Source organism: Leptopilina heterotoma, unplaced genomic scaffold (assembly GCF_015476425.1).
Source record: "Leptopilina heterotoma isolate Lh14 unplaced genomic scaffold, ASM1547642v1 Lhet_81, whole genome shotgun sequence".
Taxonomy (NCBI): Eukaryota; Metazoa; Arthropoda; class Insecta; order Hymenoptera; family Figitidae; genus Leptopilina; species Leptopilina heterotoma.
Genome location: NW_025111185.1, coordinates 205587 through 224199, shown reverse-complemented (window position 1 = coordinate 224199; position 18613 = coordinate 205587). Strand labels below are relative to the sequence as shown.

At 20.5% G+C, this 18613-nt stretch overlaps 2 protein-coding genes across 2 annotated transcripts in view; both read right to left on the bottom strand.

Annotated features, from left to right (window-relative positions):
• LOC122511316 (nucleolin-like) overlaps positions 1–2579 on the bottom strand; it is a 30026-nt gene extending 27447 nt beyond the window's left edge. The window contains exon 1 of the mRNA XM_043626475.1: positions 2551–2579. Coding sequence (XP_043482410.1) covers positions 2551–2579 — 29 coding nt within the window. The remainder of the gene's footprint in view (positions 1–2550) is intronic.
• Positions 2580–2627: 48 nt separating this feature from the next.
• The window catches only part of LOC122511343 (dnaJ homolog subfamily C member 9), a 42020-nt gene continuing 26034 nt past the window's right edge, over positions 2628–18613 (bottom strand). The window contains exon 4 of the mRNA XM_043626505.1: positions 2628–4167. Within this exon, the coding sequence (XP_043482440.1) occupies positions 3916–4167 (252 nt within the window). The 3' untranslated portion in view covers positions 2628–3915. The remainder of the gene's footprint in view (positions 4168–18613) is intronic.

Here is an 18613-nt window from a genome sequence, read left to right as displayed (position 1 = left end):
ATTTAATTAATAGAAACGACTATTTATTAGTAAAATCTGCTAATTCAAATGCAAAAAGTCAGTCACTAATTGAATTCTCATAGAATTATTTAATAAAAATTGTTTAAAAAAAATTTTTGTTAAAATTTTACATAATAATTATTGAATATTAAAAGCATTATAGCGTAAATTTTTAGAAATAATTATATTTTGAAAAAGTTTAATATTGTATTTTTTTAAAAATTATTTTAACTTTTTATTTTCTATAATGTATGTTTAATTGAAGAATTTCGGAATAATCAAAATTTCGTAAAATAGAAACAAATGGATATTTGGAAATTCTCTAGAAACTTTTGCGAAAATTATTAAAAATAATTGATAATTGTTCATTTATTTCTTTCGAAGAATTTTAATAAGATTTTTAAAATTAATTATGTTTTTCGAAGAATTTACTTTAAATTGTATTAAAAATAATTGAAATCCTGTGAAGAATTTTATTATTTGAGAAAATATTTGAAGTTTTGCAACGAATTTTTATTACTTTAAAAAAAAAGAAAAAATTAAAATCCTGTGAAGAATATTATTATTTATGAAAATAATTGAATTCCTACAACGAATTTTATTACATTTTTTTTTTAAAGAATTGAATTCTTTTGAGAATTTTTATTAAAATAATAGATTTTGAAAATAATTAAATTTTAGCGAAGAATTTCATTATTTGTGAAGTGTAAATGAATTCTTGCAAAATATATTGGAAAATTATTACATTTTTCGAGTAATTCATTTAAAATTGTATTAAAAATAATTTAAATCCTACACTGAGAGAAATGGATTGTCAGATTTTGATGTTAAAAAGATGATGTTACACGATACTATCATTATGCTACTGCCAACCATCACAGATGCTAAAAAAATATAGTTATGCTACCCCGTACTACCAAGATGTTACTCCTGATGATATTGATGGTAACGGTGACTATCTAGATAGCTGTCTGTATACGTAGCATTAAAGATGGTCACCCTAACCACAATTATGTTACCCACTACTATAAATTTCTCTCCGTGTACGACAAAATTTTATTATTTATGATAATAATAATTGAATTCTTCTAAAGAATTTTCTTACATTTTTTTAAATAATTGAATTGATGTGATAAATGGTATTATCTATATAAATAATCGAATTCTTTTGACGAATTTCAATAAAATTTTTAAGAATAATTTAATTTTTTGAGAAAAAAAAATTGTATTAAAAATAATTGAATCTCTGTGAAAAAAATTTGATTGAATTGAAAAAAGGTTTTTGGAAATAATTGAAATTTTGCCAAGAATTTTATTAACATTTTTCAGCCACTTTTGAATTAAATTGGATTTTGAAGAAAAATTTTTTTATTTATAAAGATAATTGAAATTTTGAAGAGAATTTTTTTAAACTTTTGACCATAATTGAAATTCTGCGAAGAATTTTATTACTTTTTAAAATAATTGAATTCTTGAGACGAATTTTAATAATATTTCTTTTTAAATAATTGAATTCTTTTATGAAATTTTATTGAAATAGTAGATATTGAAAATAATTGAATTTTGATAAATTATTTGAAATTAATTAAATTTCTACGAAGAATTTTATTAAAATAATTTTGAAAAAAATAGAATTGTTAAAAAGAATTTCATTGTAATTATTGAAAATAATTTAATTCTTTCTAGAAATTTAATTAAAAATATATTGGCAATAATACTTAAATTCTAATAAATAAATTATAGGAAGGCTTTTTAAAATAATTGAATTTCTTTAATGAATTTTAATAAATTTTTTATGAATAATTACATTTTTCGAGAAATTCCATTAAAATTCCATTAAAAATAATTGAAATTATGCGATGAGTTTTATTATTTATGAAAATTCCAAAGTAAAATTTACTGATTCCAAAGTTAAATTTTTATAAAAATTAATAAAATACTTTGTCGTATCAAAATTTACAAATTGAAAAGTAAATTATATTATTTTTGAAGTAAAATTTAGTAAACATAATTAAATAATTGAATTATTGAGAAGAATTTTTTTACAGTTTCTAGAAATAATTGAATTTTTTTTGACGAATTTTAATAAAATTTTTAAGAATGAAAATAATTGAATCTCTGTAAAAAAATTTGATTATTTATGAAAATAATTGAATTATTGCGAAGAAATTTATTAAGAATTTGTAAATAATAGAATTCCTGTGAAATTTTTATTATTTAATTAATTCATTCAAAATTAAAATTTTACAAAATTTCAAATTTAAACCTTTTGAAGTTCATCTATTTATGAAAATTGTAAACGGACTTTTTTAAAATTGAATTAATTTTGAAATATTTAAGAAGAATTAGATTAATATTCAAGACTAAGTTAATTTGAACAAAAATAGGACTTTTTTTGGCAAAAATGGCACTTTTTTTAAATCATGTTTCATTTGTGAAAAGGTTGAAAAAAAATTTACCTTTTTTTAGAAAATTTATTTTAAAAATTGTCTTAATTTTGTAAATTTTGAAATTTGTTGCTTTCTTCTTGTGATAAATGAGGACCCTCACCTGTAAAATGCAACAAGTGAATCGCTCATTTCACAATCGACTATAACAGCTGACCTGGTAAACTGAAACAACGCCAATATCTCGAAAATTTATAACATTTATTCTTAGACACTAAAATTGTCAAATGTTTTACAGTTTTCTCTCAAAAAAAAACTATTCTTAAAAAATAGAATTCTCTTTTAATTATTATTTTTATGAATCAAAGATTATATTTTCTGCACGAAATTTGAGGGCAAACGCTACCCGACTTACAGCAGTGCATTAAAGAAGCCTCTTGAAAGGCGTCTTTATCGTTAATCTCCCTTAAATATACACATATGGAAAAATAAATACACAAAAATAATTCACAATTACGAAGTTGAAAAAAAGGTGTTTATAAATAGTGGAAAATTTAATTCATCTTTATTTTCTTTATTTTTATATAATGTAAAATACTTAAGAAAATTCGGTTTCAAATAAGCAAAAATATTTTTTTTTCTTTTTTTAATTTTCTTTTTCTTCTTTTTTGAATTTTTTAGTGAAAAAACGTAGGGTTAACATTTATTTTATCCAGCGGGTTTGCTAATAAATTCGCTTACAGATAAGATTTCAAAGAAGTTTTCTATTCTGATTGTGGTTGATAAAACAGTCTTTAGTATTTTAACTGCACCGGTAAATAGAAACAAAAGTCTGTTGATTTCGAAAGAAAAATTTAAAAGTAAAAAGACTGACATAAAAAAGTAAAAATGACAATAAATTAAATAATACTTTCTTTTTTTAAGCATAAACAGAAATTTTTAATCTATGCGTAAACATACTCTTAAACGGAAAATAGAATCTCTTTTGTCATTTAGCAGTTAGTGCATATAAATATTAATTCTCGATTATTAATAAATACAGCAAACTAAATATTTCCTGAATAAATTATCCTCTTCTGATCTTTAAAAGAATCTTAAAAGATTTAAATATTTGAACTTTCAAGACTTAAACTTTTGAGATTTATAATTTTAAGACTTAAACATTCAAGATTTAAATATTAAGATTTAAACATTAAGATTTAAATTTTAAGATTCAAACATTAAGATTTAAATTTTAAGATTTGAACACAAAGACAGTCCACCTTTAAAGGAATGGTACTTTATTTACATTTGACGAAAGTAAGATTTAGACAAAAAATTTTTTGCAAAAAACTATACGCATTTAATGGTAAAGTTTATAATAATAATAATAATAATATTATCGTTAAACAATAGAGTTGAGTTAGAAATATATAACTTACAAAAGTGCCAAATTGACTAATAAAAGAATAACTTAAGAAGTGACAATAAAAAAAGCGTTGAATTTACGAAAATAATTTTTTTTCTCCACACATCTCTAATTTAAAATTTACGCCTTCTTCTTATTTTTTCTCGTGCTCTTAGAGGGCGATTTAGCAGGGCTGTTTGAAGCAGTTCGTTTCGATGATTTTTTACCAGCCTTCGCTGAATATTTTTCAATGAGGGAATCAAAAAAATTTTCAGACTGTTCGCCGCGATTTTTATTACGACTTTGAATTGCAAGCACCAAACTGTCCATTCCATCTTTCGATGCTTTTTTCTCTTCCTCCAATCGTTCAGCCTCTTCAGCTTCCTTGGCCCACTGAAAAGAGAAAGAAAATTGTTAAAAAAAAAAAGATTAGAAATTATTAAAGAAAAAATTTTTTATTTTACAATAATTTTTAAGTTTTGTAACTTAAAAACTATTGAAATAAAAATTAAAAATTTTGAAGAAAAATTAGAAACAATATTTAAGAATTATTAAAATAAAATTTAAGACTTAACGAAAAGTTAGAAACAATTTTTAAGAAGTATTAAAGAAAAATTGAAAATTTAGGAAAATTTTTACAAATTATTAAAAAAAAAATTAAAAAAGAAAGAATTAATTTAAATGAATTTTTTTAAAGAATATTATTAGAAAAAAATTAAAAATTTAGAAAAAATTAAATTATTAAGGAAAAATTAAAAAATATGAAACTAAATTTAAAAATGATTGAAGAAAAACTAAAAATTTAGAAACAAAAAAAAATCCATTAGAATGCTTTTTGAAAACCAAATAATCAATACATTAAAGTCATTGAAACATATTTATAAACTAACGATGATGCATATTTTTTTTCAACTTTTTACGTCAGAGAGAAACTCGAATTTTTTGAGTGACAATTTTTGATAGACGTTAATAAAAAATTTAATAAAATATTTTCAACAAACTGACACAATTTTAGTATAAAATGCAACTTATTTCGATTTTTATTGTATAAACAATAATAGACAAATCTTCCAAAAATTTTTTTTGAATATTTTTCTAATTAAATTTTTGAAAAATACAATTGAACACATTTTGAATAATTGACATTTTTGTATTGAAAATATTTGATTCTTTTCAAGTATTTTCTGACAATTTTTAAAAATCAAATTTTCAAGAATTTTTATTGCAAATTTTGAAAATAATTGAATTCTCAAAAATTTTAATACAAAATCTTCAGGTGTAAATTTAAAAATAAAAAATTATTTTCTATAAAAATTATATTAAAATATTTTTGAAAAAAGTAATTATTTGAATTTTTTTATTTGAATTTTTTAAAATTCAATTATTGTCAATATTTACAATATTACATATTTCCGAAAATTCAAATAGGCTCAAAAAAATAATGCGAACATTAAAATTTTTTAGAATTATTGTAAACATTTTTGAAAATACAATCATGTTCAAAATTTTTAATTAAAATTCTTCAAAAAATTAATTAGTTTTTTTTAAATTATAATATACAAAAATTCTTTTTTAAATTAAATTATTTTCAAAAAATATCATTACAATATTTTAAATAACTAAATCTTAAATTATTTATCATAATTTTTTAAGATTGATTTATCTTCGACCAAAGTAAATTAAAATTTTTTAAAAATTTACTTTGTAGACTCATTAAAATTTCGGAGAAATAATGTTCATATATAATTAAAATTCTATGAAAATTTGATTATTTTTATATTTGTATTATTCAAAAATTTCAATTATTTTTAAAAGATTTTACCAAATTTCAATTGCTTGGAAATTTTGCAATAAGTGAAAAATTTCCAAACAATTATTGTCTGTAATTAAAAAACTATTCTTTTTAAAAAATTATTTAAAAATATTTTAAAAAATTTAATTTTAAGAATTTCTTTATTATAATTTTTTTTAAAATATTACACCTTAATAACTTTAAAAAAACATGATCAGTTACAATTATAAAAAAATGAAGTTTTGTATTTAAATAAATGAATTTTCGAAGAACTTTCCGAAAATTATTAAAAATAATTGATTTTGAGATAAAGTTTAGTTAAAAAATTGTAGAAAATAATTGAATTCTGGAATTAGATAGAATAATATGTTAATAAAATAATTTAAAAAAAAGTATAAGTAGGAAAGTAATAGGAAATAGTACAAATATAAAAAAAAATATATATATTAAATACATTATAATAATCGTAAGTTTCCTTTCCGTTAGCAAATTATCTGCATTCATTTGTTTGTTTTGAAAATTTAATTTTGTGGGTTAAGTATTGGCATTTTTTATATATTTTTTAATGTCAAACTTTTTAATGTGGAAAATACTTTACTTATTAAATTGTCTCAACTCTTTGGTAAAAAATCTAAAATTATCGAAAATTATCAAAAATTCAAAAATCCGAATTTCTTAAAATTTAACATTCTTTCCTCTCTTTTATGGAATTTAGCTTCATTATTTTTGTGCTTTTGGAAAATACTTTACTTATTAAATTGTCTCGACTCTTTAGTAAAAAATCTAAAATTATCAAAAATTCGAAAAAATTCAAAAATCCGAATTTCTTAAAATTCAACATTTTTTCCTCTCTTTTATGGGATTTAGCTTCATTATTTTTGTGCTTTTGGAAAATACTTTACTTATTAAATTGTCTCGAATCTTTGGTAAAAAATCTAAAATTATCAAAAATTCGAAAAATTTCAAAAATCCGTTTTTCTTAAAATTCAACATTTTTTCCTCTCCTCAATGGAATTTAGCTTCATTATTTTTGTGCTTTTGGAAAATACTTTACTTATTTAATAGTTCGACTCTTTAGTAAAAAATCTAAAATTATCAAAAATTCGAAAAAATTCAAAAATCCGATTTTCTTAAAATTCAACATTTTTTCTTTTCTTTTATGGGATTTAGCTTCATTATTTTTGTGCTTTTGGAAAATACTTTACTTATTAAATTGTCTCGACTCTTTGGTAAAAAATGTAAAATTATCGAAAATTATCAAAAATTCAAAAATCCGAATTCCTTAAAATTCAACATTTTTTCCTCTCTTTTATAGGATTTAGCTTCATTATTTTTGTGCTTTTGGAAAATACTTTACTTATTAAATTGTCTTGACTCTTTGGAAAAAAATAAAAAATTATTAAAAATTATCAAAAATCCGAAAAATTGAATTTCTTAAAATTCAACATTTTTTCCTCTCTTTTATAGGATTTAGCTTCATTATTTTTGTGCTTTTTGAATATACTTTACTTATTAAATTGTCTCGACTCTTTGGTAAAAAATGTAAAATTATCGAAAATTATCAAAAATCCGAATTTCTTAAAATTCAACATTTTTTCCTCTCTTTTATAGGATTTAGCTTCATTATTTTTGTGCTTTTGGAAAATACTTTACTTATTAAATTGTCTCGACTCTTTGGTAAAAAATCTAAAATTATCAAAAATTCGGAAAAATTCAAAAATCCGATTTTCTTAAAATTCAACATTTTTTCTTCTCTTTTATGGGATTTAGCTTCATTATTTTTGTGCTTTTGGAAAATACTTTACTTATTAAATTGTCTCGACTCTTTGGTAAAAAATCTAAAATTATCAAAAATTCGGAAAAATTCAAAAATCCGATTTTCTTAAAATTCAACATTTTTTCTTCTCTTTTATGGCATTTAGCTTCATTATTTTTGTGCTTTTGGAAAATACTTTACTTATTAAATTGTCTCGACTCTTTGGTAAAAAATCTAAAATTATCAAAAATTCGGAAAAATTCAAAAATCCGATTTTCTTAAAATTCAACATTTTTTCTTCTCTTTTATGGGATTTAGCTTCATTATTTTTGTGCTTTTGGAAAATACTTTACTTATTAAATTGTCTCGACTCTTTGGTAAAAAATCTAAAATTATCAAAAATTCGGAAAAATTCAAAAATCCGATTTTCTTAAAATTCAACATTTTTTCTTCTCTTTTATGGCATTTAGCTTCATTATTTTTGTGCTTTTGGAAAATACTTTACTTATTAAATTGTCTCGACTCTTTGGAAAAAAATAAAAAATGATTAAAAATTATCAAAAATCCGAATAATTGAATTTCTTAAAATTCAACATTTTTTTTCTCTTTTATACCATTTAGCTTTATTATTATTTGAATTTTTATTCAAGAGAAAAAATGGAAAACTGAAAAAATTTAGAATTTTTTAAAAATTACAGGCCTTTTCCATGATTTCCCTGATTTCCAGAAGCCTTTTAAAAATTCCATACCATTTCCATGATTTCCATGATTTCGTGATTCTGTAGGAACCCTGCTTTTGTCTGACTTTCTTCTAAATTATCGAATTCAGTGATTTCTGGGGTGAATTTGGTTAAGTTATAAAATGAATTATTTCTATTTGAATTCGTTTTTTTTTAATGTAGAAAATCTGATGTTAATTTAATTCTTTTTTCGTTATGCACGGCAAAAAATATTTAGCTGGATGAACTACAGATTTCACTTTAGTAGCGAAATTATTTAGTGCTTCAATTAATACTTTCGTTATTCTAGAGAAACTTATCGCTATTTCAAGTAAAACTTTTTTCAGTGTGTAATAATTATTATTTCTTTAAAAAGTATTTATTTTTAAATGGCTTTATAAAATAAGCAATGCAAAAGATGACCCAGATACTAATTGTAATTGTTCTAGCCATAGTTTAAGTCTAGTAATGTAAATTCTATTTAAATTGAGACCATTGAGTGAAATTATTTTAATTTTAGTTAGTTAAATCTCTTTGTTAGGTTATAATAATTATTTCTTTAAAATTTTTTAAATTGTTTAAAATAAGCAGCCCCATACAACATTCCCGCGCGCTTGCGCGCGGATAGTTTGGCTAGTACATTGTAATAATCGTAAGTTTCCTTTCCGTTAGCAAATTATCTGCATTCATTTATTCACTTCACAAAATTGAAAAAAATTCCATTCCATATTTTTTATTTTCCTGACTTTTTCCTAATTTTCATCAAAAATATTTACTTTTTTCTCATCCTTTCAATAAATTGAATTCCTGCAACGAATTTTATTATTCATCAAAGAATTTTAATATTTATAAAAATTGAATTGAATTCTTACGAAAATTTTTACAAACCATTTTTTAAATAATTGAATTCTGTTTGGAAATTTTTTGATAATAGTAGATATTGAAAATCATTGAATTGCGAAAAGTTTTTAATGATAATTAAATTTTACAAAGAATTCTATTAAAAAATTTGTCAATAATTGAATGTTTGGAAATTTTATTAAACTTTTTTGAAAATAATTGAATTCTTGTGAACGATTTATTAGAATTTTTTTAAAATAATGTAATTCCAAGAAGAAAATAATTATTTTTAAAAATAATTGAATTATTGTGATGAATATTCTTATTTATGAAAATAATTGAATTCTAAAAAGAATTTTATTAAAATACCTCAAAATAATTGAATTTTCGGGAAATTAAGTTTTTAAAAATAATTACTGTAAAATTGTATTAAAAATAATTGAAATCCTGCTATGAATTTTATTATTTATGAAAATAATTGAAATCCTGCTAGGAATTTTATTATAAATCTCAAAAATAATTGAATTCCTGTAGAAATTTTATTATTTTTGAAAATAATTGAATTATTGCGGAAAAGTTTATTAAAATGTTTAAAAAGAATTGAATTTCTGTAAAAAAAATTTATTATTTTTTAAAGTATAATTGAATTCTTCATAAGAATTTTATGAACATTGTTTTAAATAATTAATTTTTTCGAAATATAATAAATATTATGAAAATTTTATTAGTTTAAATAATTGAATTCTAGTGGAAAACTTTATTTGTGAAAATAACTGAATTTTCCGATTATTAATTTAAAAAAGTATTAAAAATAATTATTGAAATCATTCGATAAGTTTTATTATTTATGAAAAAAATAATTAGATTCATGTTTAGAATTTAATCAAAAATTTTTTTAAAAATTGAATTATCATGAAAAATTTTATTATTAGTGAAAATTAATTATTTAATTATTACTTAAATTAAAATTACTTGAAATTGTTTACAATAAACAGTGCAATATAATCAGCAGGAGATGAAAAATTATTTTTCGAGCGAACTTTATCTTTTATTAATTAACAATTGTTAATAATCAAATGTTTTTAATGGCTCTAAATATAAATAGCAAATTATATTAGTACCAGAGAAATTTTAGTAAAGGTTTAAAATGCTATTACGAAAGAAAAAATAAAAATTCTCCTCTGGGAAAATTTACCTCCCCAATAATTATTTTTAGACAACATTTATTGCGTCCCTTTTTCTGTTAAAATAATTCGTCACGACAATTTTTATGTCCGATCATAAAAATTCAGATATTATAATTTCCTTCATCTCGACAACATATATCGAAAATTTTATGATGCGTAACATATTGAACAACGTAAGTGTCAATGTCAACATAAAATCTTGATCGACTTCAATTAACCGGAACCATTCTCAAGGAAATAAAAACATCTCAACAAAGAGAGAAAATTTTTTCTTTACAGCACAATTGATAAATTTAAATTTTACAAAAAGGGTCGTCTTACACGAGGTCTATTACCAGGAAAAAGTAATATGATTGCGCAGTAGCACAATTTTCATTACATTCCTACGTGCTTTGAAAAGTAAACATATTTAATATTTTATAAAGAGAATTCATATTGCATATACTTGGGGTGATAATTACACGTTATAAAGTGGATGCTGAGGAATTAACATTGACATAGTTTTTACGTCATGTATATATGTATATTCTTCGAACGAATATTATATACCCTGAATTATGTTCCAGTTCATAATCATTTTATGCTGAGTTGATTTAATAAACATTCATTTACAGTTTGTAATAATAATTCTTAACATCTTAAATTACGTATTCTTCAATACGTTTCTTCATTTTGTGTGTGAGCAATTTTATAAAATCCTTGCGGGCAATGTTTAGGATTAAACTCGCATCCCCCTTTCCTTTCGTTCTGGCATATTACAAAATGAAGAAAATGAAGATATAATGTTTCCGCTTTTCAAACTAATTGTGCAAAAGAGCATCGTGTGTGATAGTAAAATTACCAATAATCTGGAAACTGAACATTTAAGGATGCTATTAAATTCGACCACGACCCATTTTCCTACTTCCATTTATTTTCATTTTCTTCACTTATCTCGTCATTATGCAGTCAATTTTCAATTTCTGTCATTGTCAATTGAATGCACTCTTGTATATTCCACAATCATCAATTTTGTATTTTGTACAATATCAATTCTTCAGGGTTGTCACGCTTTTGCACTTTTCAAATTTCCTGACTTTTCCAGGTTATCCAGGTTAAAAAACGAAATTTTTCCAGATTTTTAAAATAAAAATTATTCGAAAATATTAATAACTTCATTTTTAAATAAATATTTAATCATTATTATTTTTTCATATAGAAATTAAAATTTTCAAAAATTAGAATTTTCAACTAAAATTCTTCTTCAAGTCAATTTTTTAAAAATAATTTTTAAAAAAGTTCTTTGTGAATTTTCAAATTTTTTTGTTTACAATTTAATTTTACAAAATTTAGACTATTCTGACATTCTACAATTAATTATATTAGAAATTAAAAACTTCAAATAATTAAAAAAAATTCCATTAAACTTATTGAGAAAAATTAATTCTATAGAATTTTTAATGAAAAGTATGAGAAGTTCAAATTTTCAAAGATTTTAATTTGAAATTCATTTTTAAATCAATATTTATTAGAAAATTCTACGAGAACTCAATTATTTAACTATAAAATTAAAAATAAATATTTTATTAAACAATTGAATGTTTCTTACATTGAATTTTCATAAAGAATTTTATCAACAACTTTTTAAATAATTGAATTCTCTTGACAAATTTTAATGAAATTTTTAAGAACAATTGCATTTTTCAAGAAATTTGATGAAAATTGTATTAAAAATGATTGAAATTCTGCCAAGAATTTTATTAAAAGTTTCGAAAATAATTGAATTTCGAAGAAAAATTTTATTATTTATAAAGATAATTGAAATTTTGACGGGAATTTTTGTAAATTTTTAAACATAATTGAATTTCTGTGAAAAATTTTATTTTTATTATGAAAAAAAACTAAATTGTTACGCAAAGTATTTCGTAAAAATTTTTGAAAATAATTTTATTCTTTAAAGAAATTTAATTAAAAATGTATAATAATTGAATTCCTGTGAAATTTTTATCATTAATCGAATTCTCATAAAGAATTTTACGAAAATTCAATTATTTAAACACAAAAATTAATAATTTATTGAATAATTGAATATTTCTTAAAATTAAATTTTTATAAAGATTTTTATCAAAATTTGTAAAAATAATTGCATTTTCCAGGAATTCTGTTAAAAATTTTATTAAAAATAATTGAAATCCTGCGATGAGTTTTATTAGTTATTAAAATAATTGAATTTTTGCAACGAATTTTATTATTTATGAAAATAATTGAATTATTGCGAAGAAATTTACAAAAAATTTGTAAATAATTAAATTCTTGTGAAATTTGTATTGTTCATGAAAATAATAAAATGTTTGCGCAGAATTTTATTAAAATTTGTTTTTAAGTAATTGAATTCGTTTGGAAAATTTAATTAAAATATTAGATATATTGAAAATCATTAATGAATTGAGGAAAGTTTGGGAAAATAATTGAAATTTTACGAAGAATTTTGTGAAAAATTTTATTATTTCTAAAGATAATTGAAATTTTAAACTAGAATTCATTTTAATTTTTGAACATAATTGACTTACTACAAAGAATTTCATTACTTTTGAAAATAATTGAATTTCTGCAATCATTTGTAACTTCACCGAAATTAAATTTTTTTTTGTGTTTTAACTAAATTTCTTCTATAAATCCATTATTTTTAATAATTCATTAAGTATATTTTTTTTAATTTAACTAATTTCAGAAGAATTTGAATTAATAAAATTTTTCAAAAGTTCCTTAAAATTACTAATTAAATTCAATTAAAAATTGAATTTGAAATTCAAAAATTTTCAAATTGAAATCTTTTGAAATTCAATTATTTATAACAATTGTAAACGCAACTCTCATAAAATTCAATTATTTTTGAAACTCTTAAGTAAAATTATTCATTAAATAATTTATAAGTAATAATTTTATAATAGTTCTTCAAGAATTAAATTTTTTTAAAAGAAATTATTGTCCGAAATTGAAGTTTTCGTATTAGAATTCAAAGGTGATTTCATAGTTTATGAGGCAAACAAAAAAGATACAGAAATTCAGAATTTTCTTACGAATTCTAAAAATTAAATTTTTTCCAGTACTTTTAATAAAAATCCCTGACTTTTCTCTGATTTCCCTAACCAGTGGCAACCCTGCAAATATTTTTGTTAACAAGTATTTTTTTCCAAGCATTTATTTAAGTCAAATAAATATTAATGGACCTTATATTTGGCGAATAAATATTTAATATAGGTTAGTAGAAGTTATGTGGAAATATATAAAACCACATTAAAGACAATTTCCCAAAATGAAAAGATTTTAATATCAAAGTTAAATTTTGTTTATGAGTTGCGGGTGGGGGTGGGAGGATCTTTTGAAATTCGCAAGAGGAAATTTAAGGTTTTCTATAAATAACGAAATCACTGTTTTCGCCTGCTGCGAATGAACTCAGTTGCACATCCGGTACATGGACAACAGTACAAATCGATGACCTGTCGTTATAATTTTAACTTTCAGTCTATAATAAGTTTAATTTGTTCCTCTCAGAAATGCCTAACGTGTGATGTACTGTGAGATAATATCAAGTGTGAGCACATGGTCAATTTTCAAGAATCAAAATATGCAAGCACGCTTTTTCTCAGTCTACACTCAATTTCTTTCTATTATCACAGAATAATTTAAATATCTTTTCATGATTGCGGAACAAATGAAATATTTTTTATAATTACGCAATAAATAAAATATTTTTCATTATTACGCAACAAATAAAATATTTTTTCATTATTACGCAACAAATAAAATTTTTTTCATTATTACGCAACAAATAAAATATTTTTTCATTATTGTATAGTGAACTAAATATTTTTTATTATCACATAATAAATAATTTTCAGTACTGTTCAGTACCAGTGCGCTGATTATCTGGGTACATAATAAATAATTTTTTTATCATTACGTAATAAATAAAATATTTTTTATTATTACATAATGAATAGAATATTTTTCATTATCACATAATAAATGAAATATTTTTTTTATCACATAATAAATGAAATATTTTTTATTATCACATAAATAAAACATTTCTTATTATTGCGCTGTAAATAAAACATTTATTGTTATTGCGTTATAAATAAAACATTTTTTTTTCTTAGAGCGAAAATAAGAAAAAAAAAATTTTTCATGTCAAAAACAATATCATTTTTTGTTTAAAAACCTAATTTTACGAAGAATCAAAATTTAAGTGATTATTCGGATGAGGAACAGGGTTGCCACAAAAAATTAATTTTGTTTTTCCCTGATTAGATACTCAAAAAAAATGTTCTATTACATTTATTTACAAATTTCTTTAATTGTAAAATTATTCAAAAACATCAATAACTTCTTTTTTAAATAAATATTCAATCACTATTATTTTTCCATAGGAATTAAAATTCTAAAAAAATTCAAATTTAAACCTTTTGAAATTCAATAACTTTTAAGAATATTAGTATAAAACATGAAGATATATATCCAGTCTTCATGTTATATGCTTCTTCTTCAAATATCAATAACTTCTTCATGTTTATGTCTTCATGTTTTATAATAATTTAAACTTCCATAAAATTAAAAAAAAAAAATTATTTACAAAAATTTTAATAAAATAAAATTTAATAAGTTAAATTATTTACAAAAATTTTAATAAAATCCTTTGCAAGAATTCAATTATTTTTATAGTTAATACAATTTTTCACATCAATTCAATTACTTAAAAAAATGTAATAAAACTCGTTGTAAGAATTCAATTATAATTATCATAAATAATAAAATTTTTCGTAGGATTTAAATTATTTTTAATACAATTTTAAATGAATTCCTCTAAAAATGTAATTATTTTCAAATATTTTTTGCAAGAATTCAATTACACTTCACGAATAATAAAATCCTTCTCTAAAATTCAAATATTTTCAAAATCTATTATTTTAATAAAAATTCTCAAAAGAATTCAATTGTTTAAAAAAAATGTAATAAAATTCGTTGTAAGAATTCAATTATTTTCATAAATAATAATAATCTTCACAGGACTTCAATTATTTAAAACGAAAAAGTAATAAAAATTCGTTGCAAAACTTTAATTATTTTCTCAAATAATAAAATTCTTCACAGGATTTCAATTATTTTTAATACAATTTAAAGTAAATTCTTCGAAAAACATAATTAATTTTAAAAATTTTATTAAAATTCTTCGAAAGAAATAAATGAATAATTTTCGCAAAAGTTTCTAGAGAATTTCCAAATCCATTTGTTTAATGCTTTTAAAATTCATTTATTATTTAAAATTTTGACTGAAATTCATTTTTAAAACAATTTTTATTAGAAAATTCTACGAGAATTCAATTATTTAAATACAAAAATAAATAATTTATTGAATAATTGAATGTTTCTCATAATTAAATTCTCATAAAGAACTTTATCAACAAATTTTTAAACAATTGAATTCTTTTGACGAATTTTAATAAAATTTTCAAGAATAATTACATTTTTCGAGGAATTCAGTTAAAATTGTATTAAAAATAATTGAAATTCTGTAAAAATTCTTATTATTTATATAAAAATAATTGAATTATCGCGAAAAAATTTGTAAATAATTGGATTTTGGAGAAGAATTTTATTATTTTTAAAGATAATTGAAATTTTGACTAGGCATTTTTAAAAATTTTTGAACATAATTGAATTTCTGCAAACATTTACAACTTCTATAAAATTAAATTTTTTTAGTGTTTGTAACTAAAATTCTTCTACTTTATTTACTTGAGTAAAATAGTATTTATTGGAGTCAAATAAATGGTATTTGAACCAATAATTTCAGTATTTGAAGCAAATACCATTTAATTAACTCCAATAAATATTTTTAAAATTTCAATGTTGAATGAATTTAATTAGAAATTTTAATGAACTTAGATTTTTGAAAAACTTTAATAAATCAAAATCTTCTAAAATTTGTTAAAAAAAATTATGGATTTATAGAACAATTTTAGTTAAAAATACTAAAAAAATCGAATTTTAAAGAAGTTTTCAAATAATTGCAGAAATTCAAATATTTTCAAAATTAATAAAATTCTTATCACAAAATGCAATTATGTACAAAATTTACTAAAAAAAATCTTGACAAAATCTTAATTATTATTTTAAATAAAAAAATTCTTGTACAAAATTCAATAATTTTTAAAAATTCCCATCATTTAAATGATTTTCAATATCTACTATTTTAATAAAATTACCCAAAAGAATTCAATTATTTAAAAGCAATTTTAATAAAATTGGACGCAAACATTTCATTATTTGAATGAATAGGTAATAAAAATTTCACAGGAATTCAAATATTTACAAATTTTTTATAAATTTCTTCGCAATAATTCAATTATTTTCATAAATAACAATACTCATCGCAGAATTTGAATATTAATTATAATTTAAATTTTAGATAATAATAGAATAAGAAAATAATTTTGAAGAGGTTACAGTAACAATATTCTTATAATATAAAATAATGATTTTAACACTCGATCCTCTTTAATTATTATAAAACATGAAGAAATCGATCACTCCGAGTCTTCGACTCGCAGTCATCGATATCTTCATGTTTTATAAAAATAAAAATTTTTTCCTTAATTTCCTAAAAATTTAAAAAGTTTCAATTTCATTTTCAATTAAAATTTGTAAATGACAAATAGAATAGAATTATGTAATGTTTCTTTTCCAAAAGAAAAGAATGAGTTTCTGAACAATATTGTTATTGAGAAATATAAAATATGCATAAAATGGGTATATTTTCTATTTAATTATAATTTTTTAACAATTATCAATTTTCTCATATTTTTTATAAATAAAATAAGGAGAAAAATTTGCATAATTTAGATCAATCAAACGAAATTTGTTATAGAAAAAAGCATATAATAAACAAAATTTTTTTTATATTTTCTAATTTCAAATATTGTTTTATTATAAATCATGAAAAAATACCTGCATTCTTTCGATCTGTCAAACAATATTTTTTAAAGAAAAAAAGCATACACAAAAACTAACTTCAAAGTGTGAACAGACAGAATGAAAGAATCAAAAAATGAAATACGCAGATTATTATAGTTAAATAAATATATATTAAATAATTAAATAAAACTAATTATGAATCCTGCAAATTAAATTTTTTCCAGTACTTTAATAAAAATCCCTGACTTTTCCCTGAATCTTTTTAACAATTCAATTTTTTTCCAAAATTATTTTAATAAAATTCTTCGTAGAATTAAATTAATTTCAGTAATTTATCAAAATTCAATTATTTTTAATATCTACGTATTTCAATAAAATTTCATAAAAGAATTCAATTATTTAAAAAGAAATATTATTAAAATTCGTCTCAAGAATTTAATTATTTTAAAAAGTAATAAAATTCTTCGCAAGATTTCAATTATGGTCAAAAGTTTAAAAAAATTCTCTTCAAAATCCAATTTAATTCAAAAGTGGCTGAAAAATGTTAATAAAATTCTTGGCAAAATTTCAATTATTTTCAAAAACTTTTCTCAATTCAATCAAATTTTTTACAGAGATTCAATTATTTTTAATACAATTTTAATATAATTTCTCGAAAAATAAAATTATTCTTAAAAATTTTATTAAAATGCACCAAAAGAATTTTAATTACCTATTTCAAAATTTGTTGATAAAATTCTTTATGAGAGTTCAATAATTTAAAAAAAATTTCAATTCTTCAAAAAATTATTTATTTTTGTATTTAAATAATTGAATTCTTGCAAAATTTTCTAATAAAAATTGATTTAAATGTGAATTTCAATTAAAATTTTATATTATAATTGAATATTAAACTCTCCAAATTTGAATTAGTAAAAATGTTTTCTAATTTGAATTAGTGAGTGACTTTTTGCATTCGAATTAGCAGATTTTACTAATAAATAATCGTTTCGTATAATTTAATAGTAAACTTTACTAATTCAAAAGCAAAAAGTCAGTCACTAATTCCAATTAGTAAACATTTTTACTAATTCAAATGTAGAGAGAAAGTATTATAGCGTGAAGTTTTAGAAATAATTGAATTTTGAAAAGGTTTTAAATTATAGTCTTTGAATTTTTGAATGTTTCATACTTTTAACTAAAAATTGTGATAGATTTAATTTTTTTTTTTAAAGTATTGAATTTTTTTAAAATTTATTTGAAGTTTTTATTTTCTAATATATATTTGATTGAAGAGTTTCTAAATAATTCCCTGATTATCATGACCTGTGGCAACCCTGAGGAAAAAAGTCAAAAATCTCTATAAAAATCTGGGGATAATAAAGAAATGAAAATGAAAATTAAATGAAATTTTTTGCCAACCTTTGCAAGTATGTAATACTCATAGCCTCATCTAAATCAATCCAGTAGTAATTGAACCGAGTATTTTTTCGAAAACAAAAAAAAAACCAATTACTTTTAGGTAACACACTTATACGTCTAGACAAAGAATTAAAATTCGTCATACTCGAAGGGGAAACAAATGAACTTTCGTATGTTTAGAATTTTA